Here is an 18,357-nt window from a genome sequence, read left to right on the forward strand (position 1 = left end):
CCTTATCGCTAAATGCTTTTGTTAAGAGTAGGTTCCCTATGGTGTTAGAAATAATGTAGGATCGCGGAATTCCCCCTCTCGCCTAGACAAAAAGAAGAGTCGTCCCCTTTCCACCATGCAACAAAGAAGAGGATCGTCAATGGATAAAAGGGATTAATATGCTTTGAGTTTCACAATAGTAATTTGCTTTTGTTTTGTTTTTCCCCCCAATTTCTTGTCTCATTTGTCTTTTGAGAACATTTCTTTGCCTTTTTTTATGTTTGGCAATTTTGATACTTGGCAATTTCTTTGCATTCTTTTTGAACATTTTCAACGTAACCCCATTTTGTAGCAAGGGTAATTTTATTGAAGTATAGGAGTTTATTTTTGCTCCTCTTTTCATTGGTGTAATTTTTGCAAACTTTTTTATTTTCACTTTGGTACTTGAACTCAAATTGGAGATTTTTGTGCCCATTCCCTTTTTGTTGACAAAATATGATGATAAAAGTGTAAGAACGGTTGCATGGCATCAAGGGTCGCCTTGGAATAAGCGGTAGCTAAGGAGTCATCACACCACAAGTTACTCTTGACTAGGCCTTAATCCATGGGTCAAAAGATATTAGTATGACACATCCTAGGGTGTCTTGAAGGTATTCTAGCAAACAAAGTCTCAAGGAGAAAAATTATCCACAAGGGCCTATATACACTTGCCAAGCTTCCCAACTAGACACTTTCACAATTTTTTTCCTAAAATGCAACTATATGCCATGATGCAACTAGCATATAAACAACCTAATGCAAATGCTACTATCACTAGTATGCCATATAGTCTAAATACAACTCCTAGAATCACATTGGTTTGTACCGCATCAAACAAAAAGAAGCCACATTGTCATTAACATATAAGAAGAAAAAGGAGATTTGGAAAGATCATACCATGTGGTCTTCATATTTCTCATGCCTAGAATATGGCGTAGTTGGTCCAATGTAATAGAAGTGAACACAAACAAACAAATATATACAATATATACATTTCTACACTACAAACAGGAAGAACATGTTTTGGGATTTTTGAAATTTTTGAGTTAATAAAGTGTTAGAATTCCCCATCCCCGCACTTAGAATGGACATTGTCCCCAATGGACAAAACAATAGGAAATTGTGCAAATACAATAAAATGAATGATGCATGATTCTACACTAGATGCAAACTATATGCAAAATATTTACATGTGATAAATATATACAAGTGATACAAACTAAGCTAAACTATATGATGCATGCTTTCTATTGTTCGGAGAGCTAATTTGAATTAACTCGGGTTGCTTATGAATGAACTTCCCCAAACTAAACCAAACACTATTTCTAATAGAAAAGAGGGAAAGTTTATTCACAAGCATGCAAATGTAATGCATGAAAAGTAAGTTGTCATTTTGGATTTTACATGGTGGGAGCAAAAAATAATCACCCCAATGGGACCAATGTAGGAGTCCCTTAAGTGGTGCTAGGACTCCAAACTCAAAGTGATACAAGTTAAATGTTATAGAAGTCAAGGAAATATGAGACAAAAACAAAGCAAAAAGAGGGGTAGGAGACTCATAATGGAATAGGTTGGTACTAGCATAAGTGATCAACCCCTCATTATAGTGCCTTCCTTCATGCTTTGTCAACCATCAATTATCGCTCATCGCGACATCCTCATCATCATCTACCTCCATGGAACCGGAGGTTTCACCATCTTCTTCTTCACTAGAACTTTGCTCTTCTTCTTCATCATCTTGGCAAGACCCACTACCTTCCCCGCTCTTGATCATCATCAAATTCCTCCTCTATCCTTGTTTCCCGGTTATCCCTTTATTCATCTTGAGAAGCATTAGGAAAAAACACTTTCCTATCCACCCAAGTTGGCAAAGAACTCGAAGGATCAAGGAGTCCTTGCCTAGCAAGATGGTATAGGGGTGGATATTGGGCGTAGTAGGCATTCACCCAATCATTGTAAGTTTCTTTATGCATATGTTGCTTTAGTTGGGTCAAGTAGTAATTGCCCACCGTAGCATCACTCGGTTTGAACTCTTGGTAGGCAAAGGGATAAGGTGGTATAACAATGGAGAAGGAGGGCTCTTCTCTTAGATTTCGTTGTTGTTTGATGATGGTCTCGGCTTGCTCGGAAACGGGAATAAGGTAGTTGGTCCGGTGGGTAGAGATGCGATAAATCTTGCTTGGTAAGACAATGGAATTAGCATCCTTGATGAGCCACTCATAGGTATGGTCCAAGTTATCATGCTTGACCCATTGAAACTTATGAATCAAATTGCTCATGTCAAGAAGGTGGCTCCCTTTAACCGATTTATAAGTGTTATCCTTGTTGAAATCTAGGTTAAAATGACTTGCCAATCTCGTCACCAAGCCTCCATTAACAATTAAGGCCACACCATCTTTCCCATTCTCAATATCCAACCATCTTTTGATCAATAGTTGAAGAACATTGTACTCGCTTTTGGGCTTCCCACCAATATTCAAGGAAACTCAAGGTAAACAAAGTCTAATTCCGTCAAGTGATTGGCTTCCTTTCTAGCAATCAAAGTGTTTGCCACGAACTTGTGCCAATATCTTATACCCAGATGATGAATGTACAAGGCATGACACTCTTTGAAGGTAGTGAACTCACGACTGGAGATAGCTTGCCAAAGTGGTTTGGCATCAAACTCCAAGGGTTTCTTGTTGAATCGGTCATGGTTCTTGAGCCCAAACACTTTACCAAATTCACCTTTGTGCATCGTTCTGGTCTTATTTTCGAGACGGAATTCTACATAATCTCGAGCCTCAATTTTATACTCCCTCAAGGAACTAATGAATTCCAATGTCAAGTAGGGGTATGTCAATTCATTCATTTCAAAGAGGGTTGATAACCCCATGGACTCGAAAAATGCCTTTGTTTGCTCAAGGACACCCAATTTACTCAAAGCATCTTGACATATGAATTTTGTAGCTAGAATCTTTTTCTTGGCTAGGAATTCGAATGCAAGCCTATGCTTATCGGATAAGAAAGTTACCTCCGGATAATTCTTCAATTGTTCCACTTCCTGGGTAGAAGTAGTAGCTTCCTCGATAGCATTGACGGTTGAAGGAGCTTGCTCCCTCTGTTGAACCAAGACCATTGCTTTGGATGCTAGAGCTTGTTGTCTTTTGGACAATGTTGGTGTTTTTGTTGCCTTGATTACTCCCTTGGTCCTTGCCATTGCTTTTCTCCTTTCAATGTAGTATCAACAAACCAAGTTTATGCTTGAATGCTCCTTTCTTCTTCAAGTTTCAATTGAATGCCCAATCAATTTTGGGGTTTTTTGAATTTTCACCTAACCCTAGAGAAATTGATTGATTTTGTGAAGAAATTGTTGTTTGAATGGTCTTATGTTGATGAAGGAGTGATTTGTTTTTGATTTGAGCAAGTTTGGACTTGATTGTGGTGAATTTGGATGTGAGATTGTTGTTTTTGGATGAGGGTTTGAAGGTTGAAGTGAGGGAAAAGTATTGTGTTTATGTTTGAATGAAAAGAAATTAAATGAAGAAGAAGAGTTGGTCCCGTGTTTTGTTGATATAGCAGGTCGGGACGGGCGACTTAAGGTGAAGTCGGGCGGATTTTCACCCAGTGGAAAATCAACTTTCTGCAGGGCTTTGGAGACGGGCGTCTTGGAGGCAAGTCGAGCGAATTTACATCTGGCTCGCTTGACTTGAGCTGGAGATGGGCAGATTGTCTTCCAGTGAAAAATATAACAATTGAGAGCTACTCCAGTCCCCACGACTTGAGCTGAGGTCGGGCGTCTTGAGCATTGAGACGCTCGGGCCGTAGTCGGCTCGGGCATATTTCTTTCCAGAGCAGATTTTCACTTTGCACCCCTTTCTCAGTCCCCACGAGCTCAGCTCTGCTCGTGGGGATCTTCTCCCCATGTCAAATCTTCTTCTTTCTTTCTTCATTTCTTCTTGGGTAGCATTACAAAGGCTTGATTAGCCTAGGTATGTGCTTCCCCACATTTGATCATCAAACACTACACATTTAAAGCACATTAAAATCCCTCCCTCAGTTGCTCTCATGTCACACAAATTCTTCAATAATGTACAAGTTAAGTGAAATGTAAGTTAAGAGGTTAGAATATTTACAAATTGTGGTTTAGGGAGGACTCCACCAAACTCTCCTTCTTTTGAGAGGTGTCGAGTGGGAAAAGCCAAGGTGTTGTTGATGTTGCTCAACACCTTGTAGAAGTAGTCAAAGGCTTGTTCATTTTCATGGTAAAGGTCTTCATAAACCCTTGCACATTGTTGTCTTCATTATTGTAAACCGAGTCAAAGGGTTGACAAGGATCCATCAAGCCTTGGTCTAAAGTCATAGCATTCCTAATGTAGGGATTAACCAATCCTTCAAATTTATCGTCCCATAGACCATAAACTTCATTTGCTCTCTCCTCTATGTAGGGTGGATCATGAGTTGACAAGAGCGACTCTCCTTCCTTGTCATCATGGCCAATGAGGCCTCCATCAATACTTGTCATGGGTGAGATTTGCAAGCTCTCATTCTTGTTGTGAAAAATTCCATGCTCTCCGAATAGAGCCATTTCAACATTATCAATATCTTTCTTCCAATTGGGCGGTGTGTCTTTGCCCTTCTCTTTGAGATTTCCATCTTTCCCTTGTTGTTTGAATGGAGGTTCCATCTTCTTATTCTTACCCTTCCGAGTATAGTGATCAACCATAAAGCATGGCTCAAACAAGTTGGGAGCTCTCATAGTCTTATCAAGGTTGAAGGTGATTGTTTCATCACCTACTTCAAGTGTGAGCTCTCCATGTTTTATATCGATCACCGCTCCGGCGGTGTGTAGGAATGGTCTTCCTAGAATGATTGGAATGTTAGAATCCTCCTCCATATCAACAATGACAAAGTCCACCGGTATGAAGAACTTTCCAACTCTCACGGGTACATATTCCCATACCCCTAGTGGTTTCTTTGTTGAACGATCCGCCATTTGTAAGGTCATGTTGGTGCACTTGAGCTCTCCCACTCCTAGTCTTTCACACACCGAATATGGCATGACACTCACACTTGCACCTAGATCACATAGTGCTTTGTTGATTGTGGTATCACCAATTGTACATGGAATGGAGAAGCTTCCCGGATCTTTGAGCTTTGGTGGGGAATTCCCTTGTAGAATTGCACTACTTACCTTAGTAAAGGCAATGGTTTCCAATTTTCGGATGGACTTCTTCTTGGTAAGTATGTCTTTCATATACTTTGCATAGGCCGGAACATGATGGATTAGCTCCGTGAATGGTATAGAAACCTCTAAATTCTTCACAATCTCGATGAACTTTCCAAGTTGCTCATCAAACTTAGGCTTAGCTTGACGACTTAGGAATGGGAGTCTAATCACAATAGGCTCTTTCTCAACTTCTTTAGCCTTCTCTAGCCTTCTTTGATGAGTCATTGATAGTTGTCTCCACCACCTTAGGATTTATCCTTAGTGGTTCAATCACATCACTTTGCTTGTCATTCTTCTCAACAATTCCTTCTTCAACTTGCATCTTTGGTCCCTCATATCTAGTACCACTCCTCAAGTGGATAGCATTGATGGTCTCATGTCTTGTGGGAGGATTACCTTGAGGAGGTAATCGTCCCTTTTGTCTTTGGGAGCTAGAAGAGGCCAATTGAGACAATTGAGTCTCCAACATTTTCGTGTGAGCAAGGATATTGTTGATGGTAGTTTCTTTGGCTTGACTATCCCTTTGCATTTGAGCAAAGAAATCTTGTTGGTTGTTTTGCATTTGGAGGACCACTTTTTGAACATCAAAAGCTTGGTCATTGAGTTGATTGTAGTATGGTCTTTGAGTAGGATTTCTCATTGAAGGAGGTGTATATGTGGGTTGGGGGTTTTGGACATTTTGGCTCTTGTATGAAAGATTTGGATGGAATTTGGTATTCTCATTGTAGTAGTTGGAATAAGGGGTACCATTTTTGTATGCTTGGACAACATTCACATGTTCACTTGTTCCTCTACATTCGCTTTGATCATGTCCCAAGGTTCCACAACTTTCACACACTCCATTTGGGATTGAGGATGATGCCATCATAGCATTAACATATTGTTTGAGTGATTGGGAAGCTTCATCAAGCTTGGTCATGGCTTTCTCAAACTTCAAGTTTATGGTGTCGATATGAGAACTTAGTTGAGCACCCAATTGTGTGATGGAATCCACCTCATGCTTTCCTCCTCTAGTGGCCTTTCGTGGCCTACTATATTGGGAATTATGAACCGACATCTCTTCGATTTTAGCCCATGTTTGGTTGTCATCAACCTCGGTGAACCTCGCATTGGAGCCCATATTATGCACATTTCGTGAGTCTTCATATAAGCCATTCCAAAATTGTTGAACAAGGAACCATTCACTAAGTCCATGGTGAGGACAAGAGCGACAAGTATCATTAAATCTCTCTCATGCTTCATATAATGATTCCTCATCCCTTTGCTTGAACCTGGTGATTTAGGCTCTCAACGTGTTAGTCTTCTCCGGAGGATAGAACTTCTTGTAGAAGGCAAGTGCTAACTTCTTTCATGAATCAATACCAAGACTAGCTATGTCTAGGCTCTTTAACCGTTGCTTTGCGGTTCCGATCAGGGGAAAAGGAAACAACACCCATCGAATTTGATCATGGGTCACTCCGGTTTGAGAGATTGCATCACAATAGTCACAAAAAGCCTCCATATGTAGATGAGGATCTTCACTAGGCATCCCTCCAAATTGACTTCTCTCAACTAATTGTATGAATGGGGATTTGGCAATGAAATTACCGGTTAAGTGAGGTGGTGTCGGAGTACCATTTGGTAGGTTTCTCCTCGGTTGGTACGGAATGAGATGAAAATTTAGGCATTGTGGGTTGATTTTGTGGTTTGTTTTGAATTGGGTTCTCCTCTCCTTGTATTGAAAAAGGGTTGATAAACTCAACACTATCCGATTGGACAATACCATTGTCCATAAGTTCTCCAATACCTACACTTGTCGCAGTTCCTCTAACAACTCTTCTAATATTGGTCAAGGTTCTTTCAATATCGGGATCAATAGACAAAAGTCTACCTTGTGATCTCCTAGACATACAAAAAGGAAACAACTAGAAAACAATTAAAACTACCTTTAGGAGTTTGACTTCCCCAAGGTTAAGAAAGACACAACTAAAAAAAACAAATGATAACAATTCAATTGAACACCGTCCCCGGCAACGGCGCCATTTTTGGTACGGTTCAAAACTTTGTCGTCTAAGCCAACCAACCAAAACAATATTTATAACTAAACAAACTACTCTTAGTAGAGTGGCAAGTAAAGGTCGGATCCCAAAGGACGGGTATTGAATTAAGTTATCGGTTGTAAAAAGCTATGTCTTAGGGTGTCACAAATTGGGTTGAGATTTGAGGTATCAAACTACACTACTTAACAATGAAATATAAAGAAACGAAAGTAAAATAAGCAAGTAAAGTGGGGGTTTGTAAACAATAGATTGAGGCACTAGGGTGTCATGGGTTCATAGGGGATTCATGGTGGTAATCATACAAACATATTTACATAGTTGCAAGCAAATTATTGTTGTAGTGGAATCGAGTTAGTTTATGTCTTACAATTCCTAGAAAGATTTGGGTCCCGGAGCCGAGTCGGTCAAGATTGTACAACACCTACAAGTCAACTTAGTCTCTTCCTAGTCACTTTTATGCATAGTCTAACAAGACTCGAGTTAGTTTATATTTTACAAGTCTTGTTGAATAGATAAGAGATGTACACATGCAAGGTTTGTTAGTCAAGCAATTTATCAAGCATAACATGTGCATAGGTTGACACTACAACAAGCAAGCAATCTTATGAAAGCATATTAGATTAAGTATGAATCTACCCCCATGTTATAGTTCCCCTAATCCCCCATTAGCCCTAGCTAGGAGACTACTCACTCATGACTATGGTAAACATGTTAATGAAGGTGTCAATCATATTAACAAAGTTAAACATGGTAAATGCGTAAAACAATAATTAAGAAAAGGTAAAAAGGATTATACCAACTTAGGGATGATCCAAATAATAAGCAAAGAATAATAGAAGAACACTCGATGAATGATGAAGAGTTGTCAAGTCTTCAATAAACCCAAATAGTCTTCAAATTACCCGACTAAAACTAAGAACACTTGAAGGATTAAAGAGGAATTAAGATTTGATTAATATTGAATTGAGTGAATACAACTTGATTAGTAATCTCTAAACTTGCTTAATACTAAATTAGAACTTGGTCCATAATCTCCTAACACAATGGGGTATTTATACTAAGTACAAGTATTAGGGTAACTAAGGGCTTAAATGACGATTAAGTCCCTAAGAAGATGGTTAGTGCTTTACAAGTCCTAGAGAGAGCCGTCCGGATTGACATTAAAGCAAACTCGTGCTGCCCAGGGATCCGCTTGACCTGAAGGTGAGACGCCCGGATTGAGGCTTGAGACGCCCGACCTGGGCTCGGGACGCCCGGATTGAGGGTTGAGACGACCGGATCTTTGATCAGCTGTTCTTCTTCTTCTTTGATTGCCTAAGGATCCGTGGGGATCATTGGGAGGTCGTGGGGGGTCTTCATCATTGCCCATTCTACTTCATTTATTCGCTTAGGCTTTTAGTAATGGTCTCCTCTTTGATGCTTGGTCATTAGATGCACTCCATTTAGCTTTATTTTGCTCCATAAATGCAAGGCTAGCAATCCTCTCCTACCAAGGACACAAAACCTCAAAGAATATGCAATGTAGGGAACTAAATATAAGAAACGACCCTAATAAGCACTAGAAAGCATGGGAACGAGGCTAGTTCGGGAACTAAATGTGCACAAATATGAGTCACATCAACACGTCCAAATTTACGTAATTAAACGATCCACGAAGTCATACCACCCGGCCCGTTAGGCAGAGAATATAATGGAGATTATAACTGAACGACATGTTTTCTCAATGAGAGATCGGTTACATATATATAGCTAGCTAGTAACAGAATATTTTGAGATAATATATGATAAGCATAATATTACCTTTAACTAATAAGATAGATATCGTCTAACTAATATATTATCTAGTGATAATATATTCTCTAGAATATTATCCTAATATTCTCTAATAGAACTCATTTTACTTATTACAATTTCCCCTCTTATAAGGAACTTCGTACTCGAAATTCAATACACTCGTACATCTAGCAAATTAGCACAACTAAAATATTAACTCGGGTGGAATAAGTTATGACACGGAGCTACAATGTAAAATCAGTTAAAGTCTAAGAATTGTAGGTATCGGAAACTGTGGTGTGACATCCTATAATAACCCGACCCACCAACGTCATAACATAATCCTAATAAGATGGGTTGTGCACCTTTGGACCCATTATTTGTCCCCACTTAAGCTCAAAGGCATAAGATTTTGTTACTAAGTGGTGGGTGGAATCCTTTATAAACATATCACAGGTCTCTTATTTTCCCTATGTGAGACAACTTAATCTCATAACCTCATGGGGTGTTACAAACTCCCTCACTTAAAGAACACAACGTCCTCGTTGTGCCTTAAAGCTAACCGCATCCAAGCCCAGAATCCTCCTTCGCTAGGTGGGTGACCCTCCTGACCACATGCTCAACACACGGTCGCAGTGTTGCTCTGGTACCATTTATAACAACCTGAGCCACCAACGTTGTAACAGAATCCTAATAAGATGGGATGTGCGCCTTTTGGCCCATTATTTGTCCTCACTTAAGCCCAAAAACACAAGACATTGTTACTAAATGGTGGGTGGAATCCTTTATAAGCATATCACAAGTCTCTTAGTTTCCCGATGTGGAACAACTTAATCTCATAACCTTGTAAAATGTTTCACATTCAACCTTCCTTAAGACAAAAACTAGCCAACAATATCTCAACACCACCATTAATTACCTTGATTTATGAAAGACAATTTGGAAATTAGGGTGGATAAGAGGCGATCACTTCACAGTTTCACAGACAATTGACCGACGCGAGGCTTCCGGAGTAATGACGGAGAAAGCTTTATGTGCAACAGTGCAGATGTGTTTGAATGAGAAGGAAAGTGAAGATAAATAAGGTTGTTTATGCATGATAAATTGATAATAACAAAAGCATATAGGGCGCAATAGTAAGAAAACGAGTAACGACATGTCAAATAGGATGGACAGCTGTCGGAAATTGATAAATGATAACAATCAAGGGCATAATCGTCCTTAAATAGGATAAGCGGCTGTAAGAAATTGGTAGATGATAATAAGCAGGGGCATAATGGTTCTAGAGAAAATTACGCAGGAGGCATCTCGCTCCCCATAGGTATAAGGATAAAGTATTAGTAACACATTAACTAAGCTTCACTAACGGAAATGATGTACTCATTGTATACTTTATCCTAATAACTCAAGTTTTATATTCTTATCGTGAATGCTATGACAAGGACAAGGGGTGGATTACGTGGATACACTGTTGGCGAACTACGAAACAACTCATTTATCTCAATTCAACTTCCAATTCCACTTTGGCACCGTATATATCTCAACATTTTTTTGAAATTTATTCCAATTTACTCACCCACAAGCCTAACCATATAACTGCAATGTAAACATAACATCTCGCTTGGCTGCTTACTTGCTTACCAATCCTTTCTCAACACAATGAAACCAAATTAATAATGGCTAGTTTAGACTTTGATACAACTATAAAGTCATATATTTCATAGCAAATTATTCTATAAACAATAGTTGTGAAAGCGAATCGGCTAAATATAATAAAATAAGATCTGCTACGAAACTCCTGATTATCAAATCTGAATAATCTATTGTCGTTATGTTCATTGCCAAGTTGGTTAGAGACTCTTGTGCTAAATTGGTTATGATTGTTGTTATGTTCATTGCCAAGTTGGTTAGAGAATCGTACTAAATTGATTAAAGACCTAACGTATTCAGAAATCAAGTGAAAGATACGATAATTTAGAGACAACCGCATAATCAACGTTGTTATCTTCCTAAGCGAACCGCCAACCCCCTTTCCCGCCATAAATTATTTCTCATATTCATTTTTGGGGAAGAACGAACCTAATTTACCCAATTTCCCCTCAGAAACCCTAAAAATTAACCCAATTTTTGAAATCAAGCATCAACCCCATTAATTTCTCCAATTAATTAAAAAAAAACCGCAAGTTATGGTTCAATTTCATGAACACATAATCTCCGAACTCATTGAAGATCCGATTGGAGGTTTAGTCGTAATTTCATCCGGATTAAATCTCTCCAAACTCATTTCTACCCTTCTCTCCCTTCATTCTTCCGATCAAGGTACACTTTTGATCCTTTCCGCAAACCCATTTCAGAGAAAATCAATCTCAATTTCAAACCCTAGAAACCCTAATAACCCTAACCCTAGTTCCGATGAGGGTCCCACTGAAATCACCTCAGAGCTCCCTGCCCAACAAAGGTACGCGCTTTATTCATCTGGGGGTGTCTATTTCATCACCTCTAGGATTTTGATTGTTGATTTGTTGAATTCAAAGATACCAACGTCAAAGGTATCTGGGATTATAATTATGAATGCGCATTTGCTGTCGGAGACGTCTACGGAGGCGTTTATTGTGAGGATATTGAGGTCGTTTAACAGGAGTGTGTATGTGAGGGCGTTTTCGGATAAGCCTCAGGCGATGGTGGCGGGTTTTGCGAAAGCAGAGAGGATATTGAAGTGTTTATTTGTTAGGAAACTGCATTTGTGGCCTAGATTTCAGGTTTACGTTTCGCAAGAGCTGGAGAAGGAGCCACCTGAAGTGGTGGATATTAGGGTGCCTATGAGCTCGGCTATGCGAGTCATTCAGAAGGCGATTATTGAGGTTATGGATGCTTGTTTGAAGGAAATGAGGAGGACTAATAAGGTTGATGTCGAGGATTTGACTGTCGAGAATGGGCTATTTAAGTCTTTTGATGAGATTATTAGGATGCAGTTAGACCCTATCTGGCATACCCTTGGCAAGAAGACGAAACAGCTGGTTTCGGATTTGAAGACATTAAGGAAGTTGTTGGATTATCTTGTCAGGTAAAACCTGAGTACTTGTGGTTTTGGCTTTAAAATTTACCATTGAGTTAAATTATGTCTCTCTTAGAACTCTTCATGTAAGGTTGTATGGTTACACGAGCATAAATAAACTCATAAAATGTTGGTTGGGAACTTGCTTTCTTTGTTTTCTGCCTCAATGACATTGGCAGTTTGTAAACCTTTTGGTTAGGTATGATGCTGTGACTTACTTGAAGTATTTGGATTCACTGAGGGTTTCAGAGAGTTTCCGGTCTGTGTGGATTTTTGCTGAATCAAGTTATAAAATTTTTGAATATGCAAAGAAGCGGGTTTACCTTTTTACGAGGTCTGAAGCCGGTAATTCAAGTGGTGGACAGACTGCAAAGGTGTCTGGAAAGAAGAGAAAAGCAAAGGAGGTACAAGAGAAAGAAGGTAACTGGCTCCTTACCCATCAGTTTCATTGATATGGATATCGATTATTTGAAGCTTGTTGGTTACACACATATTTTTCAATTTAATGATTTGTCACAAGTGTTGCAAAATAAACATCTAATACTTTGCGGACCTTACAAGTTTCTTTGAGTAAATGAAATTGAAATTGTCGGATTCAAACTTGTTTTGAGGATCTTTCTTTGTTTTGAAAGGAAATGGTGTTTCAAATGGACAAGTGTGTCTTCGTGAAGTTCTGGAGGAAGCGCCAAAGTGGAAGGTGTTGCGTGTGAGTGAGTGAGTTTTATTGTTCTATACTTCTATATAGTGTCATTCATTGTTGTTTAAGAATAATTTGAAATTGGATTCTTCGTGCCTTATGACACTGTGCAGGAATATACTAAGTGCAATATTTATGAAAGGTTTTACAGTTACAATAATTGATAAATATCTCCTTTCTGTATGTTAGTTTGATTTACAAAATAATTAATGTCTGCCAGGATATATTAGAGGAGATTCAGGAAGAGAGGCAGAAACAAGCATTATCAAGTGGTGAACTAGTGAATGCAATATCAGAAGAAGACAATGGAATTGTTTTAGTCGTATGCAAGGATGAACACTCTTGTATGCAGCTTGAGGATTGCATTATGAATGGCCCAAATAAGGTATTTTCATGTTCTCGCTTTCCAGTGACTATTAGAAGTTACTTGTGTTCATTGTATGCTTCTATTTTGGACAAGATTTTTTACTAGGGGCCAGTGAACCTTGTCTCTTAGTAAATTTTTATCCCACTCTCGTACACCTTTTGCTTTAGTGTGACATTTTCTCAGTTCCATCTGCACATCATTCTCCCTTTCTTTCGCCACCTTGTTCACTGCTGTGGAGAAAGATGGAGTGTTGTTCTATGCTGTGTGCATTTGTGTTTGTGCAAGTTGCTCCTGGTGGTGATTTTGAAAATCAGGTTTGCATGTTTTAGGCAGGACAAAGCTATGATTTTTAAGTTCCGGGCAGCTTATTTGTAAACTTTTTTTTTTTTTTTGCGTAAAACTATAGCAGACATTCTATACGTTGAAGCGAGTAGGAGGCTTGAACTTGATGCCCTAATGTAAATAATACAACAACAACAACATCAGAGCCTTAATCCCAAAAGATTTGGGGTCGGCTGACATGAATCATCCTTTCGAACCGTCCATGGGTGAACGCACGCCTCAAAATGCGAATAAAAAAAGAGAAGATGAAAAACAAAAGGGAAGAACGAAAATATAATGGAAAGTTAAGGTAAACTTAGGGGTTTTAAAATCGAATTCCGGATTTCTTTTATAAAAACTTAAAATGTAAATCGAGAGAAAAGATTAGAACGATTTTTAAAAACGGAAATAAAATTAAGGATCCGGAATGAACCAAGTAAAATCTATAAGAAAGTGGTTGGTAAAAAAGTGCAATAAAGGAGAGAAGAATAAATAATTTAATTTCTTGAAATTAAATAAAAAACACTAAATATGTCAAAAACATCAAATACTAAAAAACCACATGTATCCTTTCCTCCATTGTGCCCTCTCCGTCACCATACTCTCCTCCAGCCCCAGAACTCTCATATCATGCTCTATCACTCTCAACCATGTCCCGATTCATGTCCATAAAATGTGACTTAAGTTTTTATGCTGGCTGCCACAGACCTACCGCAACCCTCCTCCTTTATCCGGGCTTGGGACCGGCAGTGAGTGCCCGAAGACACTCACAGGCGGAGTTCCCTAATGTAAATAATACCGTAGTCATATTCATTTCTACTTGATACTACTGTAGTTGGCTACACAAATGTTGCCTTGAGGTTTGCAATTATTTTTGGGTTGAGTTTTAGCGCTTGCTACCCCTTGCTCTTTACTAGCTTCTTGCGGTTTGAGGTGTCAGCCTGGGCCCTCTATTCTAGCACATGATTGTGTTGCTGTAAATGAGTTGATGAGAATTTTTTTGCCTATCTGTGCTACTAAACATTGTTGCATGTTCTTAATGACTGCTAGTGTGATACATTGAATATTCCCTCGACAGGTTATGCAGGAAGAATGGCAAAAGTACTTGCTGAGCAAAGTAGAGTTGAAGCGTTACGAAGGAAGAACCAAGGGTACCAAAAAGAAAGCAAAAGAGCCCAAAGGTTTTGGGATACTTGACGGTGCTGTTCCTCAGACTGCTAAGGAAAATGGCGAAGCTACCAGCATAAACAAGCTGGAAAATGATGCTTTGTTGGCTGCTGCTTCAGCAATTAGGCATTTGTCCAAAAAAGAAATTGTTGATGAAGAATCTGCTCAACATGATGCTGGCAATGAAGTAAAAGGCCAGCGAAGAGAAAAGGGGAGAAGCAGAAAACGGTTGCAAGGAAAACAGTTGACAGAGAGTAGCAATGCAGTGGGTGAAATAAGTGACAAATCCCGAATTGATAGTCTGGTTAATGAAGGTGAAAAGACTGATGATTGTATGTTGGTGTCGGATGGGAATGGGATTCTTAGGAAACACGCTGAACACGTTACTCCTGGTGTTCATAATAATCAAAGGCCAGTACCACCAATACATTTTCATGCTCTTGAAAGTGATCAGTGTATGCTTGATATTTTGAAGCCTTCTGTGATCATTGTCTACCATCCTGATGTCACCTTTGTCAGAGAAATAGAGGTCTATACTGCTGACCATCCCTCTAGGAAAGTGAAAGTTTATTTCCTTTTCTATGAAGAATCGACAGAGGTTCAGAAGTTTGAGGCTAGTATACGGCGTGAGAATGGAGCATTTGAATCTTTGATTAGACAGAAATCAATGATGATGATTCCCGTTAATCTGGTATGCTTTCTTGAAATGTCCACAATGATCATCATATGCTTTAAGTAGCAGTCGTGAAATATTTGGTAATATTGCTTACATGTGTTTTTCTGCTGTCAGACTGTTTTCTGTACATGAATATGACGTCTAATTCTGCTGTATTTCTTTTAAGGAACTTTTTTATTCTGGAAACTTTTCGAAAACTATGCTATTCTGTGTGGGTTATGAACATGCTTCAAACTTATGTTAAACTGACAGCAGTTCTTTGTGGATGAGCTGTTAGCTGTGAACATCATTTCGAGATTGTGTTTTTCCTCTGAGCAATTGTAGACATCTATAGTAAATTTATGTTCGCCAGTGTGGGCATAGCAACAGAAAAGTATAGTGAACTTCCATAGGATGAAACTTGTCCGTGCTCTGAGTCTGAACTCGGCAAATTCTGATTTTGCCAAATTTTAATTTCTCATGGCATGTCATTTTACCTTGTCATTCTGGGAGAGTTGAGATTCATATTTTTGTGTGTTTGGTTCGAATTCAGGATGAGCATCTTATGGGCCTCAATTCGTCCATTGAGCCACAATCGTCACTGACTCAAAACTCAATAACCAGAAAAGCAGGTGGGAGAAAGGAAGCCGAGAAGGAAATGCAGGCACGTGAAATAATAATTCTTCTGTTCTGCAACTGGATACTTAATAAATCTCGAAATTACGAAATAACTCCTCTTTTGAGGGGTTGCTGATGTCTGTAAATTATGCAGGTTATAGTGGACATGAGAGAATTCATGAGCAGCCTTCCCAATGTCCTCCACCAGAAAGGTATGCGAATCATACCGGTGACCTTAGAAGTCGGTGATTACATCCTCTCCCCATTAATATGTGTAGAAAGGAAAAGTATTCAGGATCTCTTTGGAAGTTTCCAATCAGGGCGGCTCTATAACCAAGTTGAAACAATGGTCCGCTATTATAGAATACCTGTTCTCTTGATTGAGTTTTCCCAGGACAAGAGCTTTTCTTTTCAGGTGAACACTATTCTTTACGATCCCCAACACAATTAATTGTAGGCCATCCAATAATTGCATTTGCATCTTTGTTTTTTCAATACATGGGTGCGACTGCGTATATGCAAAATTATTATACTTTGATATGGTCAGTCTTTATAAATGGAAATTATTGGAACTCGGAACTTATACTCGATGCATTTAGTCATTTTGTTAAAAGCTTCTTCCTTAGCTTGAAACATATTGGTAATTTGGGTGTATTGGATTTGCAGTCAGCAAGTGATATTGGAGATGATGTCACTCCAAATAACATCATTTCAAAGCTTTCATTGCTAGTTTTGCATTTTCCCCGTTTGCGTATTGTCTGGTCTCGCAGTTTGCATGCCACTGCCGAGATATTCACATCTTTAAAGGCAAATCAAGATGAACCAGATGAGGCCAAGGCAATGAGAGTTGGCGTACCATCAGAGGAGGGAATTGTGGAGGATGATGTAAGGTGAGATTGCCCTCCCCTCTGTATCGTCTTCCATGTAAATATATAACTAAAATTAATTAATTGATAAATAATTTAGAAAAACAGATCTCGGTTTTGGATAATGTAAGCATGTTCACAGTAAGATGTTTTGGAAAGATGCTATTGAAAGCAACTTGTTTCAAGGTCCCGATAACAAATTAGTGAGGCGATAAAAAGTAACTCGACCTGAAAATGCCGCTACAAAAGTTGATGTTACACTTCAGGTCTTGCTTGAGGTCTAGGACCTGCTCTGACCCTAGCAAATGTCTGAAAGTACGTAATATATCCGAAATGGTCCAACCAGAAGTAACCCAAAGTTTTGATCTATTATTCCTGAGCATCTGAAATTGGAAAATAATGTTACCCTAAGGTCTGGCTCTGAACTGAACCTTTTTGCGTGGGTTTTGAATTATAGCTTAATACTCCATTTTTTTTATTTTGTTTTACAGAGCTGAAAACTATAACACATCAGCTGTGGAGTTTTTGAGGCGTCTGCCAGGTGTGACAGATTCCAACTACAGAGCGATAATGGATGGATGCGACAGCTTGTCGGACATGGCTCTTCTTCCAATTGAGAAGCTGGCTGATCTGATGGGTGGTCAGAAAGCAGCTCGCACTCTCCGGGAGTTTCTCGACGCCAAGTATCCAACAATGCTATGAGATGCACTGTAAACATTAAACTGTTTACAGCTTGTTTATTGCAAAAGATGTTTAGCAGTGAGAAGTGTTCCACTGCATTATAATGTCGCCTGTTGTATCATTCTTCCAAATGAGAAAGTTATCCTTTTCTCTGTTGATCCTGAAATACACAAGTTGTCCCAATTTGCTGACGGGACTCGCACTGGTTTGTTTCGAGGAGAATAAGATGATAGTTATAGTTATTTAGTTCTGTAATAAAATCATTTTTTGTATATTAACACAACGATAAATAGTTTTCCATGCTTATGTTAAATTTGTACCCGTAATTTTTTTTAATATGATGTTGGGTTTTCTGCTAATTTTACAATACCACATCTCTTGGTATTTCTTTTCTTGTGTTACTGTTAATTTTGGGTCCGTGATATTGATCAGCGCTCTAAAGTTCGTTTTCCTGTTTTGTATATTCCTGTAAATTGTGTTTGTGGGTGGGCATACTATTCGAATCTTGAATGAATTTCTGGGATTATGTTTTTTGTTGATTCATAGAAATGAGACTGAAGTTGGAATACTTGGTAAACACTCGACCCCTCTTGTTTTTGTTATGAAGTTGTAATATATAGCAAGCATCTGATGAGACTATACAACTGCCATTTTTGGTCACCTCTAAACATGTAGGAGACCTAATAACTGCGACTGTTCGGATAGGACCAACAATTTACCTCATGAACTGCTGTGAGAACAAGTCTTCTATCTCCGAGATCGCGGTATATTTGACTTTGACTAATTATTTTCTTGACCTTTATGAGCCGGCAATACATATATTACTAGTTTTAATCCCGTGCAAAAATGCACGGGTTACTTTTAAAATTGTGATATTTTTTTCATGCAAAA

General features: G+C 38.8%; 1 protein-coding gene and 1 non-coding gene across 2 annotated transcripts; both read left to right on the forward strand.

Annotated features, from left to right (window-relative positions):
- The first annotated feature begins 6,414 nt into the window (after positions 1-6,414).
- Positions 6,415-6,521, forward strand: LOC141589525 (small nucleolar RNA R71). Its single transcript, XR_012520459.1, has one exon. It is a non-coding gene; the product is annotated as a small nucleolar RNA R71 (small nucleolar RNA).
- A 4,512-nt stretch (positions 6,522-11,033) lies between these two features.
- On the forward strand, positions 11,034-17,854 carry LOC141587193 (DNA repair endonuclease UVH1-like). The gene is made up of 9 exons (XM_074408638.1): positions 11,034-12,103; positions 12,294-12,514; positions 12,727-12,800; positions 13,012-13,176; positions 14,558-15,337; positions 15,855-15,965; positions 16,074-16,334; positions 16,586-16,809; positions 17,277-17,854. Exons 1-9 carry the CDS (start codon positions 11,226-11,228, stop codon positions 17,485-17,487), a joined length of 2,925 nt encoding a protein of 974 aa, XP_074264739.1. The 5' UTR covers positions 11,034-11,225; the 3' UTR covers positions 17,488-17,854.
- Positions 17,855-18,357: the final 503 nt, after the last annotated feature.

Source organism: Silene latifolia, chromosome 6, assembly GCF_048544455.1.
Source record: "Silene latifolia isolate original U9 population chromosome 6, ASM4854445v1, whole genome shotgun sequence".
Classification (NCBI taxonomy): domain Eukaryota; kingdom Viridiplantae; phylum Streptophyta; class Magnoliopsida; order Caryophyllales; family Caryophyllaceae; genus Silene; species Silene latifolia.